Source organism: Salmo salar, chromosome 05, assembly GCF_965601325.2.
Source record: "Salmo salar chromosome 05, fSalSal1, whole genome shotgun sequence".
NCBI classification, from domain to species: domain Eukaryota; kingdom Metazoa; phylum Chordata; class Actinopteri; order Salmoniformes; family Salmonidae; genus Salmo; species Salmo salar.
The window spans coordinates 69,145,717-69,166,196 of NC_138295.1; the positions used below are offsets into that span (position 1 = coordinate 69,145,717).

Sequence of the window (20,480 nt, forward strand, 5' to 3'; positions counted from 1 at the left end):
GGATTTAACAAGCGACATCAATAAGGGATCATAGCTTTCACCTGGTCAGTCTATTTCATGGAAAGAGCAGGTATTCCTAATGTTTTGTACAGTCAGTGTAGTTTTGATGAATGTATTAATGTTTTGAGAAGGCAACTACATTTTAAAAATGATTTTACTGTTTTGCAAAGGACACCGAGTTTAGTGTCTTGTGAACACTGTTTTGAAAAATATATATTTTTAAAAATGCTTGTATGCGTTTGAGAAACACTGTACCAGTCTTTTTGCAATGTCTCATGTAATCCAGTAGATGGCGATGTAGAAATAATTTAGAACCACTCAGGACATGGGCCTTACATCAAAAAGAGAAAAGTATTTGCAGTATTTACATTTGAGAAGCCTATCAGAGACTTATTTTATTTAGAGATTCAGCATCTGTTAGTATAATGTAATGTAACATTGGACACAGTCATAAAAGGTAACTCTTTTAATTTGAATTACAAACATAGACACCATCTACTCATTTGCCAAGAAACATCTCAATGTAGACCGTGACTCACTATAAGCCAATTGGGGAGAAAACCCTCTTCAGGGACTGTAATTGTTTGTGTGGTATCTAACAAACTAAAATAACATTAATGTTGTTTTGGTGGAAAAAACACTCTCAATCAAAACTATATCATCCTCTTATTGAAATAATTTTAACATTCTGTACTATTAAAAAAACATTGCATTTATCATACAACAGATTCTACTGCATAGACCAGTGCACTTTTCTACATTCAACTAAAAAGTTAATATAGGAATAATCAAGATAAAGGTGTGTGAATAGTTATTGACATTATAATAGTTTATGGCTACCGGTACCTATTTTACAGTAATGTATATGCATGTAAGATTATTAGGGGACAGTATGGCAATTCAAAACACACACAAACAGTCAAATCTACCGCATATTTTCCACATACAGGTGGAGTCACTAAAGGTAAAAAACATTGCAATGAAATAATGAGTGAGTCGACACACAGCATCTTTTGGTTATCTGTTTAAATACAAAGAACATGGGGGAAAATTGTGTCCTGCTTTGTCTGTCTGTGTGTGCTCGCTGGTGGCGAGTTACAGTGTGAGTATTGGGCGGAGCAGAAACAGGAGTAATGGGCGGAAGGGAGAACAGCAAGACAGGTAAAAGCAGCACACCTCTGATCTCCAATGGCACAGTACCACCTCCCTCTTGGGAAGACAGCACCACTCTCTAAAAAAACAACCTCCATTTGACAGAAAACAGGCCAACTCCACCCATCAATTTTTATCTCTTGATTGATGCAGAACCATGAAGTCGATTTGACCTGCTGCTAGGTGGGCGTTTGGTTCCTAGCACTCACTGGCCCGAGCTGTGGACAGAAAGAAAGATGACTTTATATCTGTAATCATTAAAAGCCATTCATTACCAAGCCATGTGAGATAACACCGACATACAGCTTTCTGTTGGGCAGCCATAATGATCATGTCCTCCATGTCCCCAGATCACAGGCAAAACAGTGACAGCCATGGCTATAGTTCTGGACTGGACAAGAGTTTTTTGAGAGATTAAGAGTTTTTTTGATGATAAGCACAATTAATATTAGCAGCACAGATGCACAGTGCAGTTCTGTTCAGCAGTGGGAAGGATGTGCCACACCCAGCCTACATCAGCTGGTGAGCTACAGGGGAGCAAGCGATGAGTGTGGGCAGATAAGCGGACATGCTCCGCTCCAGCTCTGCCTAAACAAGTTTTTCAATGAATTGTAATATTTGTAGCTACTTTTTAAGTAAATACCTGCAGTCAACTTGTGAAATACATTAGGAGATAAAGCAGATCGCGTTCTTCATTTCACGTGTCATATTATTTTACATTATGAAGCTTACCGTAGTCCACCAGAACAGATGAGCCAGTCACGTGTTTGTTTGTAAATAGCACAACGGGAGAAAGCGGGAGCAGGTGAGTCCAGCTGTGTATTTGGTTTAACTTGCTAGTTAGCTAAGTAACTGGCTGAATTAACAAGGAGACGGGGCATCATATAGTGCTAGCTTTCTACTGTGTTTGAGAAGTCAAAGCGCTTTGGATGAGTTATCTATACAGCTGTCACTGCTATCTTGATTTCCTTGCATGTGTTCTCCTCTCTGTTCTCAGCAGCCTCAGTCTGCTCCTCTGCCCTTTTCTCTGAGCAAAGCAGGCAGACAGGCCGTTGCCCTAACGACTCCACACAGACACAGCGTGTACATATGCTGCTCTTGAGAAAGTGGCAAAACTGAATTCATTTGCACAATTTCTCTTGTTGACATTTGCTTGTAAATGTCCAAACTCACCAAAAAGGACATTCAGTAGCTACTACCTATATATGTATAAATTCATGAACTGGGTTGCCTGTCTTTGCTTTTAGTTTATTTTTGCTTGCACTCATTAGCATATCTAGCATATCAACCTCCATGGAAATTACTATTACTTGTGTATTTTTTGTTGTTGTTGCGTTTTAATGGCCCCTTGTTTACTAAGCCGGTAATACCGTAAATCCCGGGATGAAAGAAGGACGGATTGACGATATGAAAATCTGGATAGCGCTCAACCCTACAGGCGACTCTCTTGCTTCCCCGTAGCTAGCCAGTCACCACCACTTATAGTTAGCTACCCTTTGCCTGGTAAGAAACACAAGCTGCTTTGCAAAATTAAAAACAATAGCAGCGTTGAATTTAATAGTAAAACAACAGTGTAGCTATGTTTTAATAGTAAAACAACAGTGTAGCTATGTTTTAATAGTAAAACAACAGTCTAGCTATGTTTTAATAGTAAAACAACAGTGTAGCTATGTTTTAATAGTAAAACAACAGTCTAGCTATGTTTTAATAGTAAAACAACAGTCTAGCTATGTTTTAATAGTAAAACAACAGTCTAGCTATGTTTTAATAGTAAAACAACAGTCTAGCTATGTTTTAATAGTAAAACAACAGTCTAGCTATGTTTTAATAGTAAAACAACAGTGTAGCTATGTTTTAATAGTAAAACAACAGTCTAGCTATGTTTTAATAGTAAAACAACAGTCTAGCTATGTTTTAATAGTAAAACAACAGTCTAGCTATGTTTTAATAGTAAAACAACAGCTATGTTATTCTCTCCCTTGAGTATAGAAAAGTAGGCTGTCTTTGAATTTGTAGTCTCCCACTTTCCCCACTGCATTTCATAGCCAGGTTCTGTAGCCAACGAAGCCAAATCTCCCTTTTTACCTCAGAGAAACGGCTTGATTCTAGCCCTTATCGTTCAAAAGATATGACCCATAATCCCGGCGCTACGGTTTTTTCTTTCTGTCATGCATTGATGGACAATCTGGGGCGCATTCAGCAGAAGGCAACATTTTGGAATTTTCAGATAGAAATATGCTATGTAGAACAAACATGCCTCTGACATGTTGAATAAGGAATAACGTTGGCTCTATTCATGAAATTTCTATCTGCAACATTCGAGAACGTTTTGCAACTGAACGTGGCACTGGTAACATTACAATTAGCCTACAGTATATGCAGACATTTGGTGACACAGAAAGAAAGGTAAAGGAATAGAAAACAATTTATTGACAAATTCCTCTTCCCACTACACTATATTTGACTGGGTAAATTACTTAATTTTGAGTTAATGTGGACCCAGTGACTCACTTGAGCACTTGGACTAGGACTCGAGCACTGGGACTAGGACTTCAGCCATAGGGACTCGTGACTCGACCATTGGTGACTCAGACTTGGACTCGGAAGCGAGCACAGGGGACTCGATTCGGACTCAAGGTTTAGTGACTCGACTACATCACTGAGCAAAACAGTCATTAGCTCCCGTTCAAAGTCATTTGCCCCCGTTCTACTTTTGGACACCAATGTGGCTCCGGCATCTGTGGAACACTGATAACAATGGCAATGACGTGACTGAGTGATGAAGGTGCAACCAATACTATTTTGTCAAAACCATGCAGCACCATCTGGTGATTGTGCTACTCTCTCGCTCTCTCTGAGCTTGTATGTGTCTGTCAATACGGAACATTTCAAGAACTTTGAAAGTTTCTTCAAGTGCAGTCGCAAAAACCATCAAGAGCTATGATGAAACTGGCTCTCATGAGGACCGCCACAGGAAAGGAAGACCCATAAGTTCATTAGAATTACCAGCCTCAGAAATTCCAGCCCAAATAAATGCTTCACAGAGTTCAAGTAACATCAACATCAAATGTTCAGAGGAGACTGCGTGAATCAGGCCTTCATGGTCGAATTACTGCAAAGAAACCACTACTAAAGGACACCAATAAGAAAAATACTATTGCTTGGGCCAAGAAACATGAGCAATGGACATTAGACTGGTGGAAATCTGTCCTTTGGTCTGATGAGTCCAAATATGAAATTTTTGGTTCCAACTACGTGTCTTTGTGAGACGCTGAATAGGTTAACGGATTTCTAATCCTTTTTCCTGAAGAGGATATTTTGTAATGATCACTCAAACATGCCAGTCAGTAATATATGTTCATTATATTCCTAGCCAAGACTTAAGCATCCAGATGGCTAGGAATCATCCAGTGTAAAGTGTGGGCCAATCAGAGAGGAGATTGAGAGGTCAGGGGAACAGACCTTGGTCGTTGAGTGGCTGGGCGGCATTGCTTCCTGACCTCCTCCTGCAGAGAGAAAACCAGCGTGTCAACTCACACTACATTCCACTATACATTACGACACCGACAGTGGGGGGAAAAAAGTATTTGATCCCCTGCTGATTTTGTACGTTTGCCCACTTACAAAGAAATTATCAGTCTATCATTTTAATAGTAGGTTTATTTGAACAGTGAGAAACAGAATAACAAAAAAAAAATCCAGAAAAACGCATGTCAAAAATGTTATAAAATGATTTACATTTTAATGAGGGAAATAACTATTTGACCCCTCTGCAAAACATGACTTAGAACTTGGTGGCAAAACCCTTGTTGGCAATCACAGAGGTCAGACGTTTCTTGTAGTTGGCCACCAGGTTTGCACACATCTCAGGAGGGATTTTGTCCCACTCCTCTTTGCAAATCTTCTCCAAGTCATTAAGGTTTCAAGGCTGACGTTTGGCAACTCGAACGAAATCCACAGATTTTCTATGGGATTAAGGTCTGGAGACTGGCTAGGCCACTCCAGGACCTTAATGTGCTTCTTCTTGAGCCACTCCTTTGTTGCCTTGGCCGTGTGTTTTGGGTCATTGTCATGCTGGAATACCCATCCACGACCCATTTTCAATGCCCTGGCTGAGGGAAGGAGGTTCTCACCCAAGATTTGACGGTACATGGCCCGTCCATTGTCCCTTTGATGCGGTGAAGTTGTCCTGTCCCCTTAGCAGAAAAACACCCCCAAAGCATAATGTTTCCACCTCCATGTTTGACGGTGGAGATGGTGTTCTTGGGGTCATAGGCAGCATTCCTCCTCCTCCAAACACGGCGAGTTGAGTTGATGTCAAAGAGCTCCATTTTGGTCTCATCTGACCACAACACTTTCACCAGTTGTCCTCTGAGTCATTCAGATGTTCATTGGCAAACTTCAGACGGGCATGTATATGTATTCTTGAGCAGGGGGACCTTGCGGGCGCTGCAGGATTTCAGTCCTTCACGGCGTAGTGTGTTACCAATTGTTTTCTTGGTGACTATGGTCCCAGCTGCCTTGAGATCATTGACAAGATCATCCCGTGTAGTTCTGGGCTGATTCCTCACCGTTCTCATGATCATTGCAACTCCACGAGGTGAGATCTTGCATGGAGCCCCAGGCCGAGGGATATTGACAGTTCTTTTGTGTTTCTTCCATTTGCGAATAATCGCACCAAATGTTGTCACCTTCTCACCAAGCTGCTTGGCGATGGTCTTGTAGCCCATTCCAGCCTTATGTAGGTCTACAATCTTGTCCCTGACATCCTTGGAGAGCTCTTTGGTCTTGGCCATGGTGGAGAGTTTGGAATCTGATTGATTGATTGCTTCTGTGTACAGGTGTCTTTTTTATAGGTAACAAGCTGCGGTTAGGAGCACTCCCTTTAAGAGTGTGCTCCTAATCTCAGCTCGTTACCTGTATAAAAGACACCTGGGAGCCAAAAATCTTTCTGATTGAGAGGGGTCAAATACTTATTTCCCTCATTAAAACGCAAATCAATTTATAACATTTCTGGCATGTGTTTTTCTGGATATTTTTGTTGTTTTTCTGTCTCTCACTGTTCAAATAAATCTACCATTAAAATTATAGACTGATCCTTTCTTTGTCAGTGGGCAAACGTACAAAATCAGCAGGGGATCAAATACTTTTTTCCCCCACTGTAGCTACATAACACACACACATACACCTACCTGAAACGTACAGTTTCACACAAAGAGTGTGCCCTGATCTGGACTGAACTGAGCATGCACTGATATGATAGATAATTTACCTTTTGTCCTGGTTGAACTTGCATCTGCAGTGTCCGCCTGTTATAAGAAGAAGGGTCACAAGTTAATCTGTGTCCTATGTTAATATGAGCATGTGTAAATACATGCTATGACTGGGTCATTGTGTGTGAGTATGTATGTGTTTATGTGATGGAGTCTTACTGAAGAGGATGGTGATGCCGATCAGACAGAGAACTGCTGCCAGGATCAACCCCCCAACACGTAGCCTGTGATAATCTGAACAGAGAGAGAGAGAGAGAGCGAGAGAGAGCCGGGGAGAGAGCAGGAGAGAGTGCAGGAGAGAGCAAGAGAGAGAGCAGGAGAGAGTGCAGGAGAGAGAAGAATGGGAGAGATAGAGTGAAAGGAAAAAAGCATTAATCATACACAGTAAGCCAGGAATGTTGAGAGTTGTTGAGTGTTCTAAAAGATGTATCTCTCTGCTCACCAAAGGTAAATGGATCCTCCTCCTCCACTGTAGGGGGAAAAACATGACAACGGTCAGTTTATACAGCATCTAGACACCTTCAAAAATAATACAAAGAACTGGAATGCACCCAACCTCAAAATGGGCAAATAGCCTACTTTAGTTTATGAATCAATGATTTATCTGGAGACCATATTATTGCATGTCAAAAGATTTAGAGTAATAAAACTATGGAACGCTATTATGATAAACAATTGCCAGTTACATACTTTCTTTCTGCTCCTCTGCGAACACAAGGGACGTAACTGCTAACAGAAGAGACACAATGGTAAGCACACCGCATAATGCGTTGACAACATGGCATCCCAACAATGTCCCAAACAAGTCAGCTTTCCGTCCCTGTGACAAGTGCACTTGTAACTTTAGTGGTCTCTCAATGGCTTTCACCTTGAATAGCACTGGAAAAGGTCAATGAATCTATCCTTCCTCTATTTAGTTCTAGATTGGTATACTATTCATATCCATAACCCTATGTATTTCATAACATTACATAAACATATTCTCTCTCTCACTCAAAACATACAGTAGTATCTACTGTGCTGAATATTGAGCCAGAGTTGTGAGTGAAGACTGGGCAAAACAAGATGAACAGAGATGGTAGCTTTGGGGAAACCTAAGGAGGAAGTGGTATTAATAGCTGTGTATGATTGGTCTTTAAGACCTGCCACTCACATGTCAATAAAAGCAAAGCAGAGATATTTGCCATCTTCAAACTCTCTTTCACCTGGAGAAGACAGAACATAAACAATTGAGTGAAACAAAGTAATGGCATAATAATATGATCATATAATATTAGGCTGACTTTATATGATAAAGTAGCTGACCATTATGACTGCAGTGCACCCTAGCAAATTGGCACTCAACCTCCCTGCCCTTTTCACACCCACATAAGCAAGAGCTCTGCTGCTCAAAATGAAGAAAAACAATGTACCCGCTTGATTGTCTGATCAAGGCTCCACTTGTTAGAATTAAATTACCCTTGTCCCATTACCTATTTGACTTGATTATACCTTTTCAAACCCGGGAAGCTAATGGCAGCTCATACAGTGCCCAAAACTGGCTCACACCAGTTCCAATGTCAACAGAAACCTGACACAACGTTTAGCTTTCCCCTGGAGTCCCATATTTGATTTAGATTTGTACAAAATGGCTTCTGAGCAGCGTAAACCATGTGATCTTGAATGTTGCCCAGAGTGCTTTGCTTCATCTCATGCCAAACATTCAAACCCAATTATGTTTCAGCTATTCCTTGTTCAATATATATTTTGGGTTATAATGTCTTTATAATCATATAACTGTCAAATGACATAAAGGAGTAGAAAATCCACAAGGGAAAAAATGCTGGATTATTGAGCATGGCTCCAGCGCCAAAACGTAAAGTAACTAGACTCCAGTGATTTTCCATCACACCTTATGAATAAAAGACAAAGAGAGGAAATCACCTCACCCATCAGCAACCACACAGTTACAACCACCCACCCTCAGGTTTCTAAAGTATCCATGAGGGAAAGAGAGACAATGGGAACCACATAACAAACATGCTGGGGCTTGAACAGAGTTCCAAGGTTTGGCCTTCTTTGATCATACTCTGCCTAACATGATGCTTCTGGAAGGGCTGGGTACTGATTTGGACAGGAATGGAGTCTCGAGGAGATTTGGTAGCTAAATCCCTTATGTCACAACTGTCTCACGCTCCCCTTTTGTTTCTGCTCATGATAAGGCTACATTTATTTTCCGTCATGTGGTGTACGCCACCAGACACATACTGGACAAGCACCAGATACAATCTTCAAGGATTAAGACTCCCTTTTTTCTTTCTCACTATATCCTATCCAGGTTCCAACGTTTAAGAGGGTACACTACACTACTAGACCATGTGTGTTGTGGTTTTTCACTAGGAGCTAAAAGGGGTTTAAGAGTGTAATAGGCCTACACTTTGTCATTGGATAGCGAGTAGTAAATGTTACATTACGTGAGTACCATAAATTACTATGTTTTTGGTCACTTGGTATTTTCCTGCCATGGTAGTATAATGAAAAAACTACAAATACAATTTTTTCATTGTATACCATGGTAAAGTTTTGTAAAAGGCAGCTCCTATTACAACACTACAGCTCCTATAACAACACTACAGCTCCAATAACAACACTACAGCTCCTATAACAACACTACAGCTCCTATAACAACACTACAGCTCCTATAACAACACTACAGCTCCCATAACTACACTACAGATGCTATAACAACACTACAGCTCCCATAACTACACTACAGATGCTATAACAACACTACAGCTTCTGTAACAACACTACAGCTCCCATAACTACACTACAGCTCCTATAACAACACTACAGCTTCTGTAACAACACTACAGCTCCTATAACAACACTACAGCTCCTATAACACTACAGCTCCCATAACTACACTACAGATGCTATAACAACACTACAGCTCCTATAACAACACTACAACTCCTATAACAACACTACATATCCTATAACAACACTACAGCTCCCATAACTACACTACAGATGCTATAACAACACTACAGCTTCTGTAACAACACTACATATCCTATAACAATACTACAGCTTATATAACAACTGTCATGCCCAGTTCCTATAACAACACAGGACATCCCATAACAACACTACAGCTCCTACAGTGTTGTTATGGGACCCTACAACCCTACAGCTTGTATAACACTACAGCTTGTATAACAACACTACAGCTCCTATAACAACACTATAACTCCTATAGCAACACTATAACTCCTATAACAAAACTACAGCTCCTGTAACAACACTACAGATCCTATAACAACACTACAGCTCATATAACAACACTACAGCTTTTATAACAACACTACAGCTCCCATAACAACACTACAGCTCCTATAACAACACTACAGCTCCTATAACAACACTACAGCTCCTATAACAACACTACAGCTCATATAACAACACTACAGCTTTTATAACAACACTACAGCTCATATAACAACACTACAGCTTTTATAACACTACAGATCCTTTAACAATACTACAGCTCCTATAACAACACTACAGCTCATATAACAACACTACAGCTCCTATAACACTACAGCTCCTATAACAACACTACAGATCCTATAACAACACTACAGCTCCCATAACAACACTACAGCTCATATAACAACACTACAGCTTTTATAACAACACTACAGCTCATATAACAACACTACAGCTTTTATAACAACACTACAGCTCATATAACACTACAGCTCCCATAACACTACAGCTCCTATAACAACACTACAGCTCATATAACAACACTACAGCTTTTATAACAACACTACAGCTCATATAACAACACTACAGCTTTTATAACAACACTACAGCTCCTATAACAACACTACAGATCCTATAACAACACTACAGCTCATATAACAACACTACAGCTTTTATAACACTACAGATCCTTTAACAACACTACAGCTCCTATAACAACACTACAGCTCATATAACAACACTACAGCTCATATAACAACACTACAGCTCCTATAACAACACTACAGCTCATATAACAACACTACAGCTCATATAACAACACTACAGCTCATATAACAACACTACAGCTCCTATAACACTACAGCTCCCATAACAACACTACAGCTCCTATAACAACACTACAGCTCATATAACAACACTACAGCTCATATAACAACACTACAGCTCCTATAACAACACTACAGCTCATATAACAACACTACAGCTTTTATAACAACACTACAGCTCATATAACACTACAGATCCTTTAACAATACTACAGCTCCTATAACAACACTACAGATCCTATAACAACACTACAGCTCATATAACAACACTACAGCTCATATAACAACACTACAGCTCCCATAACACTACAGATCCTTTAACAACACTACAGCTCCTATAACAACACTACAGCTCATATAACAACACTACAGCTCCCATAACAACACTACAGCTCCTATAACAACACTACAGCTCCCATAACAACACTACAGCTCCTATAACAACACTACAGCTCCTATAACAACACTACAGCTTTTATAACAACACTACAGATCCTATAACAACACTACAGCTCCTATAACAACACTACAGCTCCTATAACAACACTACAGCTCCTACAACAACACTACAGCTCATATAACAACACTACAGCTTTTACGATAACACACAGCTAAAACAGAGATCCTCCCTCTATCTTATAGCAGTGTATGGCGACTCATACTATTTAGCATTTGGCAGCAAGCAGGGGAAAAATCCCTCCCTGGTTTCTTTCCATGCGCACCCTCCCTCTCCCCAGCAATGTTGGTGAGGGAGAGGGAATGCAAGAAGCGGGAAGCCCTCCAAAAATCGGTCGTGGATGGTTTACGATTCAATACAGGGAGAGAGAGAGGTAGACTCTCCCGGGGTTCTTTCTTTCCACGTTTTCAAGTTGGGAATCATATTACAGAGTAAATGTTAGCAAAGGGTGGAGGCGGCCGACCTTGTGAGATTCATGTAGCAACGTTTAGGGTTGTTGGTTGTCTGTTCAAGACAATTCTAGGCAGCGCTGCGGATCGTGCTTAGCCATCCCCTCAGTTCCCCACCAGGCAGATTCACCCTGGAGACCAGGCCTGGTCATAATGGGATTAGTGTTCTAACATGGGTCACGCTGGCCTCCCTGCCACTGAATGCCTGAAGCAAAGGAAGAATCGTCCGTTTGTGTGGTAACAGTACGACTCGGTTCACCCCTCTCTCTTCGCCTTGAACTGCCCTCCTTATCCCACTTCACTCACTAACCTGCTCATTCTCAATAGGGTCTTGTCTAAACTTACGATGAGTACCCACCCACACCAGTCCCCCCCACATTCACTCACTACACCTGTGCTTACTCCCTTATTCACACTCACTCCCTTTCTTTTTTCCTAACTCCCTGTCATTCCATCTGGCCATCTCAGTCAGTCACGACACACCCATTACTCTACAGCGGGTCCAGATCCCGCCATCTGCAGTATCATTAAGAATCCCAGGAGATATATTCCAGAATGTCTGTCACATTGGTACAGCCTGAATTCACAGTTATTTCTGAGGAAGCCTAGATGCCTAAAACGTTAGATCTGAGGGCTTCAAAGAACCTGTGGTCATTTTTCTTCAAATCACCCACAGGGATAAAAGGAGCTAACGATGCAGCTACTCATAGACTCCTGGCCCTGCCTGAAAAGGCCATTCATTTATAAGGTAAACACATTACCATGTTGTAGTTCTCATTGTAATGGTGGATCACTGGAAGCTTTCAAATGAGATTCTCCCTTCTGTAATGTGTGGTTTTATAACAAATTATTCAAAAGGTCGTCCTAGGACTAGCTACGTTTATTAGGAGTAAGAATAATCACATAAGGGGGAAATTACTTGTGTAAAGTTACTTATAAAGGTACTTGTGAAATGGATCAAATCTAGGATTTTTTGGTTTTCTTTGTGTTTGTGAAGTCTCTTCTATTACTCTCTTCTCCCTCTATTCACTCTGCCTACCAACATGAGGAGGATTGGAGACCAAGGACTGGAGATCAAGTTTCCCCCACTACAGAGGCAGAGAGACGTAATGCCAGTTGGGTAAAGGTTTGAGTAACAGCAGTGTCCACTGCCATATGACTAATCTAAGAGTTCCATGAGGCCTCGGAACAGGCAAGTTTGTCTTTTCAAATCACACAATACGGGCTCCCGAGTGGTGCAGCGGTCTAAGGCACTGCATCTCAGTGCTAGAGGCGTCATTACAGACCCTGGTTCGATTCCAGGCTGTATCACAACTGGCCGTGATTGGGATTCCCATAGGGTGGCGCACAATTGGCCCAGCATCATCCGGGTTAGGGTTTGGCTGGGGTAGGCCCTCATTGTAAATAAGAATTTGTTCTTAACTGACTTGCCTAGTTAAATAAAAATAAATATAAAAATACCACTGAAAGATTGTCAGGATGAGGAGCAAAGCTTCAATGACAGCTGTGTGTGTGTGTGTGTGTGTGTGTGTGTGTGTGTGTGTGTGTGTGTGTGGTGTGTGTGTGTGTGTGTGTGTGTGTGTGTGTGTGTGTGTGTGTGTGTGTGTGTGTGTGTGTGAGTCTAGATGTGTATGTCTGTTTGTCTATGTGTGTACAACTCCCACTATGACCCAGGCACCTCTCCATACTCATACAGGTTCACTCTTTGCTCCCCCATAGAGAGGATCTGGGATCTGGCCATGGGCTGGCTCATAAAGGATGTGGTGCCTGGACACAGGAATCTAGCGTACAGCTAATTTAGGAACAAAACATGCCGCTGAGAATAGGCAGCACCCTTTGAGGTATAATAGGAACACACACACACTGGGAAACCATTCTAATGTGGTAAGGGACTGTGATAGAGCAATACAGTATTGCATTTATGTATTCATATTACATCTGGAATAAAGATCATCTGATATTTAACCTATTTCTTTCATGCTGACAGAATTGTTGATAAAAAATGTTATGGGTCCATTCTTCCACGCTGTCTCAACCAAAACCGAACCAGACAGAAACGAGTACCAGACATTTCCGTGAACGTTTTAAGTTAGCTGGGTAAACTGTAGTCGATATTTGCTCATACAGTGTTGTATTTCTGTTAGTCAGCCATAGATGGCTATTGAAGCCACTCCTTGTTGTTAGTGTCTGATGAAGAAGTAGCTGCAGGAGCAAAGCAGGGCAATGTGTTCCTCTGGCTGCTCAATGGAGAGGGGGGATGTGGCATACTATTGCCATGACTCATCCCTCCTACCCACTGCCACAAGGTCAACAATAGCAGCAACAGCAATTCCACTGGTTAAAGAAGCCATGCGGCCTTCCCTTCAAGGGAAAGACCTTGCTGTTGCTTTGCTGTGCTTCTGAGGCAGTGAGGCCTTGAAATAAGCTTTTCATATATCTGAAGTAAAGAGTGATGGTGTTGCTATGGTGAATGTGTGATGAACCCTAATTATCTGAATCTGAGTCAAATGAGCCTTAAAGTGAGGAAAAATAGAACCATGGCTTACCTATCATCTCTTGTGTTTTGTAATGTCTCACAGAATAAATAAGCATCACACTCTGTGATCACACTGAATCTCTCATTTTTAATGAGGCAGTCTCTCCGAGGTCCTCACTTTTGAACGTTGCTCATCCGTATTTGAGGTCTAGGCAAACATTGTGAATGATTAGAGCCAGCAGTAGGCGACCCACTGAAGGCAGTAGAACACGTTTAGCTTTTGCGTGTGAGATAACATTTATATGTCCGTTTTAAGTCCGTCTGTCAGTATCAATCACCTTAGCAACAGCCCTGTGCTGGAGTAACCACAGTGAATAAAGATCAGTCCAGGATAACAGCTTTATCAGGCTTCTTATCAGCTGAGCTGTTAGCACTGTACCAGAATCCCAAATCCCTGTTATCACTGACCCATAAGCATAGCCTACAGGAGACTTGGAATAGAACAGCAATTTCATAATAACATGTCTGTCTACTAATCAATCATTCATTCCATTTCAAAATGTCTATTAGCTTACCCATGTCACACTAGTGAGCAGAACATAACTGAGCCATGTTGTACTGTGTTGGCATGGTTACGCATCACCATAGTTGCAGGAGCCATGCTGAAAAGGACCATGTGCAAATAAAATATCCAAGCCAGCACGGTAGCCTATGGTTTGGGTTGGCACAATAATGTGTGAAGGGTACCACCAAGCTGTTGAACAGAATTGGTCATTCAAATGTAATTCCCCACACACAGCGGCATGTACACTGATGCATTTTCCATTACAAAAGGACAGCACACCAACTAGCCTACCAGTCCCAAACGTATTATCTTGCGACATTAATTTGATCAAATACTGAATATTCTGATCCAGTAAAAAATATATATTTGCTAATGGGAGAGGACATGTAACATTAGTATAGCATCATTAAGCCTGGCCACCCCTCCACCCATCAAAGCATGGCTGGACCACCCTCTTTTAGAAGACTGCCTGGACACCAGTGCTAAACGGAATAGAAAGGAGAATAAAAGTTGCCGATGATCAAAATGTTGCTTTAGGCCTATAGGTTATGGACTTTTTGTTTGGATATTACAAACAACATCCAGAACACTGTTGTAGAACAACCCGAGTAAATAACTGAATTCATAAAAGCAGGTTAACAAATACGTCTGCGTGATGCAGAAACATTAATATTTATAATACTGGCACATGGCTCTAGCTCATATGCGCTCGTTCTGTCTGTCTCGCATAGGCCTATACTCTAGGCTACAAACTGAAACTACATTACATGCAGGTTCGATCTTTGTTCTATAAACATACTTAATAGCCTAATAAAGATTGTACCCTTTGGAGTATTTTAGTTAGGCTACTCAACTTTTTCCCAAATCTGAACAACTCTTGCCAGGAAAGAAAAGGATATGCCTATAAAGAAAAGGATATTCCTTCTTACTACGGATAGGCTACTACTACTAGAACATATAGAGTGATAAGTTTGTCTTGGTCAAAGATGCGCTAAGCAAACATTTTAGAAATTACTTGAAACAAGATTCGCCTATTGTTGTCTTGAAATTAATAGAATACATAACGGTTAACATACTCATACTTTTGATGAAACTACAGCTGAGCATTCACTCGAACTCGAATTGTTAGAAAATTCAAACTTACCTCCGACACGCGTTAAACCCAAATGGAGATGTGTGTAGGGGGAAAAAACAGGAAATGTCGGGCATAGAGCGACACACAATAGACGAACGTACTCTTGAGTTGAGTCAGACAGACGCCAACACCCTTTTTCACTGACGCTCAACAGGTTTGCTCAGCTTGAAAATAGGCTGAGTTTAAATTGAAGTTGCAGGCGTTGGAGAGGAGGAGGATTTTATTATTTGTTTGTCATTGGTTGCTTTCAATGACCTGTTGTTGCTATAACACATATAGCAACAACATGTAAAATCTGTGATATGGAAGGTACCAAATCGAACATTATCACATCAATATATTCAAAATAGTTGTGTACAGTACCTGTTTTGGTTACATATTCTATATTGAGAGCATGCACAGTGCACATCTCTGAATACAAACAGTTTTGCATGTTGTTTACTTCTAACAATGGTGTTCAATGGTATTTATTTGGCTTTTCATTAATAAGAATTTGCACAAACAATTGAAGGCTAATCGTTTTAGCTCAATACAACTCTGTTTGACCATAATGCCTAGGGCCTATAGCTAAATTAAATGTATTTCAGTTGTTCGATCATACATCTCACTACCACCGTAAAACACCTGAAAATAAACTCATATATTTGAGCCAATAAAGAAGCAAAACAATAAATAGATGTATTGTGGTCCACCCACCCTCCATCCGCTCTCACATCCATTCAGGTGTCATTACATTGTCATGGCCAGAGCCCTGCCCCATTCCCACCCCCGAATCTTCATCATTAGAACATCAGCGACCACTTAGTTAGATTCCATCCTTTAGAGACGCTTAGAGTTCACTTGTGTCATCTTCAGATTTTCTTTTGTTGTTGGAGAAAGAAAATAAAACATGGAGATTGAAACAAGATTAAAAAAAATGTTTACACACACAGTACAACAGTACAATGTAACAATCATATGAAAGGACATTTCTTTTACAGTATACATTATTTGCGAAACATTTATGTAGGCCTAGTAAAGGGTTTATAAACACATGGATATAAAATAGGCTCTTACTTGTTCTTTCTAGTGCATTTGGGATCTGAAGAGAGAATAATGAGATGTTACGACAAACACTGACAAAGTCTGGGCCTATCCTCTTGAGTTACATTCATAATGTAAGAACTCATTAGTAATTGGACTATGTGTACTTACTAAGTAGGACAAACAATCCACCTGCTACAAGCAAGCCTGCAATGATCAGGCCTCCAATTCGTAGTCTCTCATAGTCTGGGAAATTCAACATTCAACAGCTAAGAATCACACAGCTGCAATGATTCATCCAACGTCAGAAGCATATTTCTGATGTGCTCATGTCATTTCATATCCAATAAGAATATGGTCACTTACATACCACTATGTTCATTTTGTTTGGTGGTGGTGATTTATCAGTTCCATTTGAACGAGTGTAGAGGAATGAGCTACTTACTGTAAACAAATGGATCTGCAGAGGGGGGAGAGAAAGGGAGAACAGAAAATGAACCTCAAGCAAATAAAACACATGTTGCTCTGACTGCCTGCACAGTGTGTGACTCTGGTTTAAGTGACAGTGATCAAATCTGCTGACAATAGTTAGTTCTCATTCACAGTCACATGAAAACAAGAACCTCATGAAAAACAGATGAGTCTGACAAAGCGCAACCCGTCAGACAACTGGAGACAACACTAAATCAGATGTGTCTTACTTGCTTCAGTTTCCTCGAAGAATGCACAGAGAACTAGGAGAGAACAAGAAGAAACGTTTTTAAAACATTTGTCATTTGGTGGATGGATCTAAGTTTATATGTAGTTTTGATCATGTTAAGGGTCAAGGTCAACTGTCATTTCCTGTAAGGACACAAAAGGTCAATGTCAAGTGCATTAAAACAATCCTGCAACATTCTTCTAAGGCTAAGCAGTCTGTTGTATCACTGATTTGTGGTTCCCACTGTAGCTTTCCATTCTAATGTCCATAAAATCTTTCATAAATATGATTTTATTTTGCAGAATTCATCTGTTGCATTACCCCATACATCTTTATCATGAAAATGTCTGATTTACCTGTCAGCAAAACCAGAACTGAGAATTGGCCCATCTTGCACACAACCTGACTGGGAGCAAGACGAGAAAAGGCATCTATTATAACAGCATAACGTCTCACAAGTCTAGGTCCAAGAGGCTTCTAAACAGCTTCTACCCCCAAGCCATAAGACTCCTGAATATCTAATCAAATGGCTACCCAGACTATTTGCATTGCCCCTCACCGCCCCTATTTTATGTTGCTACTACTCTCTGTTATTATCTATGCACAGTCACTTTAATAACTCTACCTAAATGTAACTATTACCTCAATTACCTTGACTAACCGGTGCCCCCGCACATTAACTCTGTACCAGTACACCCTGTATACAGCCTCGCTATTGTTGTTTTACTGCTGCTCTTTAATTATTTGTTACTTTTATTTGTTACTTTTTTAGGTATTTTTCTTAAAACTGCATTATTGGTTAAGGGCTTGTAAGTAAGCATTTCACTGTAATTTCATTTCACCTGTTGTAATCGACGCATGTGACAAATAAGATTTGATTTGACCATTGGGGTCATTCCTAGAATTTAACACCATCTTGAATTAACCCTTGTTATTCCTAGCTGAAGAGGGATAATACTGTATGATTATACTTGTATGATCAATAATGAACTAATGTCATTAAAACCATTGTGTCTATGTTGCCCTCCTGCACAGTCCCATCCTTGTTCCCAAACACAGTGAGGATAAAGGGGTAAAATGTCCTTGTGGTGTGAGACAGACACCGGGACGCAGCAGGAGGGCATTGTGGGTGTTTGGACAGAAAACAGCTGAGGGAGGAAATGTGGGGCGGACGCCACAGGCCTCAGGACACCCTTGGCTCGACCTTGGTCGCTCACTGGGGTTTACACTGCAATGTTTTGGAAATATAGAAATACGACACCTATCTCCTTCATTCTGGTAAAAACGAGTTTGTTTTACAATGGACAATTCCACCATTTGAAGACCAGGTCAATGCTAGTAATCCAACTTTTCCTATTAGATTTTTTAGAATGAGTTTTCTAGTTTTCTAATGCCCTCATACACAGTAAGATGTGGTCGTAGATGACTCTATCTCTCAACTCCAACTGACAATGATGGGAATTAGTCCTACATCGAAATACTATATTGTGTATAGTTCACATCAGAGCATTAACTTAGAGCATTCACTTAGAGCATTCATACACTGAAACATAACACATACATTTGAACTTATAGAGGGAAACAGAATATTTCCGATTGCATTGTATTATCATATTCCAATATGCCCAGAATGCCATTTTCCCTGTTGCAGACTAATAGTAGTGAAGGTCACCATGCTGATCAGCATGTCATCCCTCAAGGTCAAGGATACCTATCAATATATTTACTACCTGACAACTGCCTTTCGCAGGGAACACACCAACCTAGCTCAACCTACTAAGAATATATTGACTTTACAAAGTGAATTTATATTGACCGTCCAAATATATACAAAAATCACCATTACATCCATACAATCTTCAGAACCTAATGGTGTTATAGCAACATGGATGTGTAAGTGATCATAACCACACAGATGGTTGTAAAACAGGGCCTGGGAAAGCCAGTGAAACCTCTTCTTACCTGAGAACGAGGTCTGTCTTGGCAAGGGGTCCGGGTATGTCTGCTGGGTAGCTCAGGTCGTCCTGCTGACTTCACACACTTGGTCTTTTCTCTTTCCTTTTACCTTGAGGAATAGCCACTCCTTTTTGTTGTCACCTTAAACACACTATAGGACGATGGAGATCCCGTGTGCAGAACGTGTGTGGTGCGTCTAGGTGCACTGTTGTGCCCCAAACACAGGCCTGTGCCCTTCTGTTTAGGGTTAAAAACACTGGGTGGGACGAGGTACTGAGTTGCCATACCAAGACCTACTGAGCTCTCATACTGATCACTATTTCATTGAATCTCTTTCGGTGGATTCGCTTTATGGTCAGTTATATTAGACTTTGTGCATGTCCTACTGATAAGCAGAATGAATGGTAGAGAAGCATATAGTTTGAGCTGGAGAGAAATGGATTTGGGGCATCCTTGAAATATTTGAATGCCTTACAATCAATCTCCATGATTACGCCACAGTGAGATACATTAATCCAGGAAGTTTCCTTCCAGTCCAGTAACCATCCTGTCAGCCAAGAACCTTTCAATGTCATTCTGAGACATTCTAAGAGGACATTCTAAGAAGACAATCTAAAAGGACACAGAGAGACATTATGTACCGTCCCAAATTTTAGCTTTGGCTGAAATAGGAGTGAGAAAAATCAAAATATTTTTGTAGTCTCATTGATAAACGGATGTTAAAAAAAATGCTATATGGGTAATACAAAAGGCCAACACACAACACAGTATTAACAGGAGTAGCCATTGGCCAGAATGTATTGAATGAATACAGTCGAATAGGTTCCCTCGAATAGAGATACACTACATGACCAAAAGTATGTGGACACCTGCTTGTTGAACATCTCATTCCAAAATAATGGGCATTAACTTGGAGTTGGTCCCCCCTTTGCTGTAGGCTCGTCACGATACCAACATTTTACAAACGATACGATACCAGGCCAAGTATCACGATGCCACTCGGGCTCCAAGGCCTAGCATCTCAGTGCTAGAGCCATCAATAAAGACACCCTGGTTGGAATCCAGGCTTTATCACAACTGTCCGTGATTGGGAGTCCCATAGAGTGGCGCACAATCTATTTATTTTATTTTATTTAACCTTTCTTTAACTAGGCAAGTCAGTTCAAAAAAAATATAGTCCGGGTTTGGCCGGTGTAGGCCGTCATTGTAAACAAGAAT

The 20,480-nt window shown here is 40.7% G+C and overlaps 2 protein-coding genes across 5 annotated transcripts; both read right to left on the reverse strand.

Annotated features, from left to right (window-relative positions):
• Positions 1 to 451: 451 nt before the first annotated feature.
• fxyd3 (FXYD domain containing ion transport regulator 3) lies at positions 452 to 15,755 on the reverse strand. Of its 4 annotated transcripts, none has more exons than XM_014201372.3 (9): positions 15,593 to 15,747; positions 14,459 to 14,637; positions 7,579 to 7,630; positions 7,116 to 7,154; positions 6,868 to 6,894; positions 6,585 to 6,659; positions 6,425 to 6,461; positions 4,615 to 4,658; positions 452 to 1,370 (listed from the first exon to the last, which is right to left on the reverse strand). In XM_014201372.3, exons 3-9 carry the CDS (start codon positions 7,610 to 7,612, stop codon positions 1,351 to 1,353), a joined length of 276 nt encoding a protein of 91 aa, XP_014056847.1. In that variant the 5' UTR covers positions 7,613 to 7,630; positions 14,459 to 14,637; positions 15,593 to 15,747; the 3' UTR covers positions 452 to 1,350.
• A 148-nt stretch (positions 15,756 to 15,903) lies between these two features.
• fxyd11 (FXYD domain containing ion transport regulator 11) lies at positions 15,904 to 19,341 on the reverse strand. The gene is given in 7 exon segments (NM_001123729.2): positions 15,904 to 16,443; positions 16,640 to 16,664; positions 16,778 to 16,852; positions 17,052 to 17,066; positions 17,308 to 17,340; positions 17,663 to 17,712; positions 19,269 to 19,341. Coding segments are annotated over 6 exon segments (213 nt in total). The 5' UTR covers positions 17,697 to 17,712; positions 19,269 to 19,341; the 3' UTR covers positions 15,904 to 16,412.
• Between the last annotated feature and the right edge of the window lie 1,139 nt (positions 19,342 to 20,480).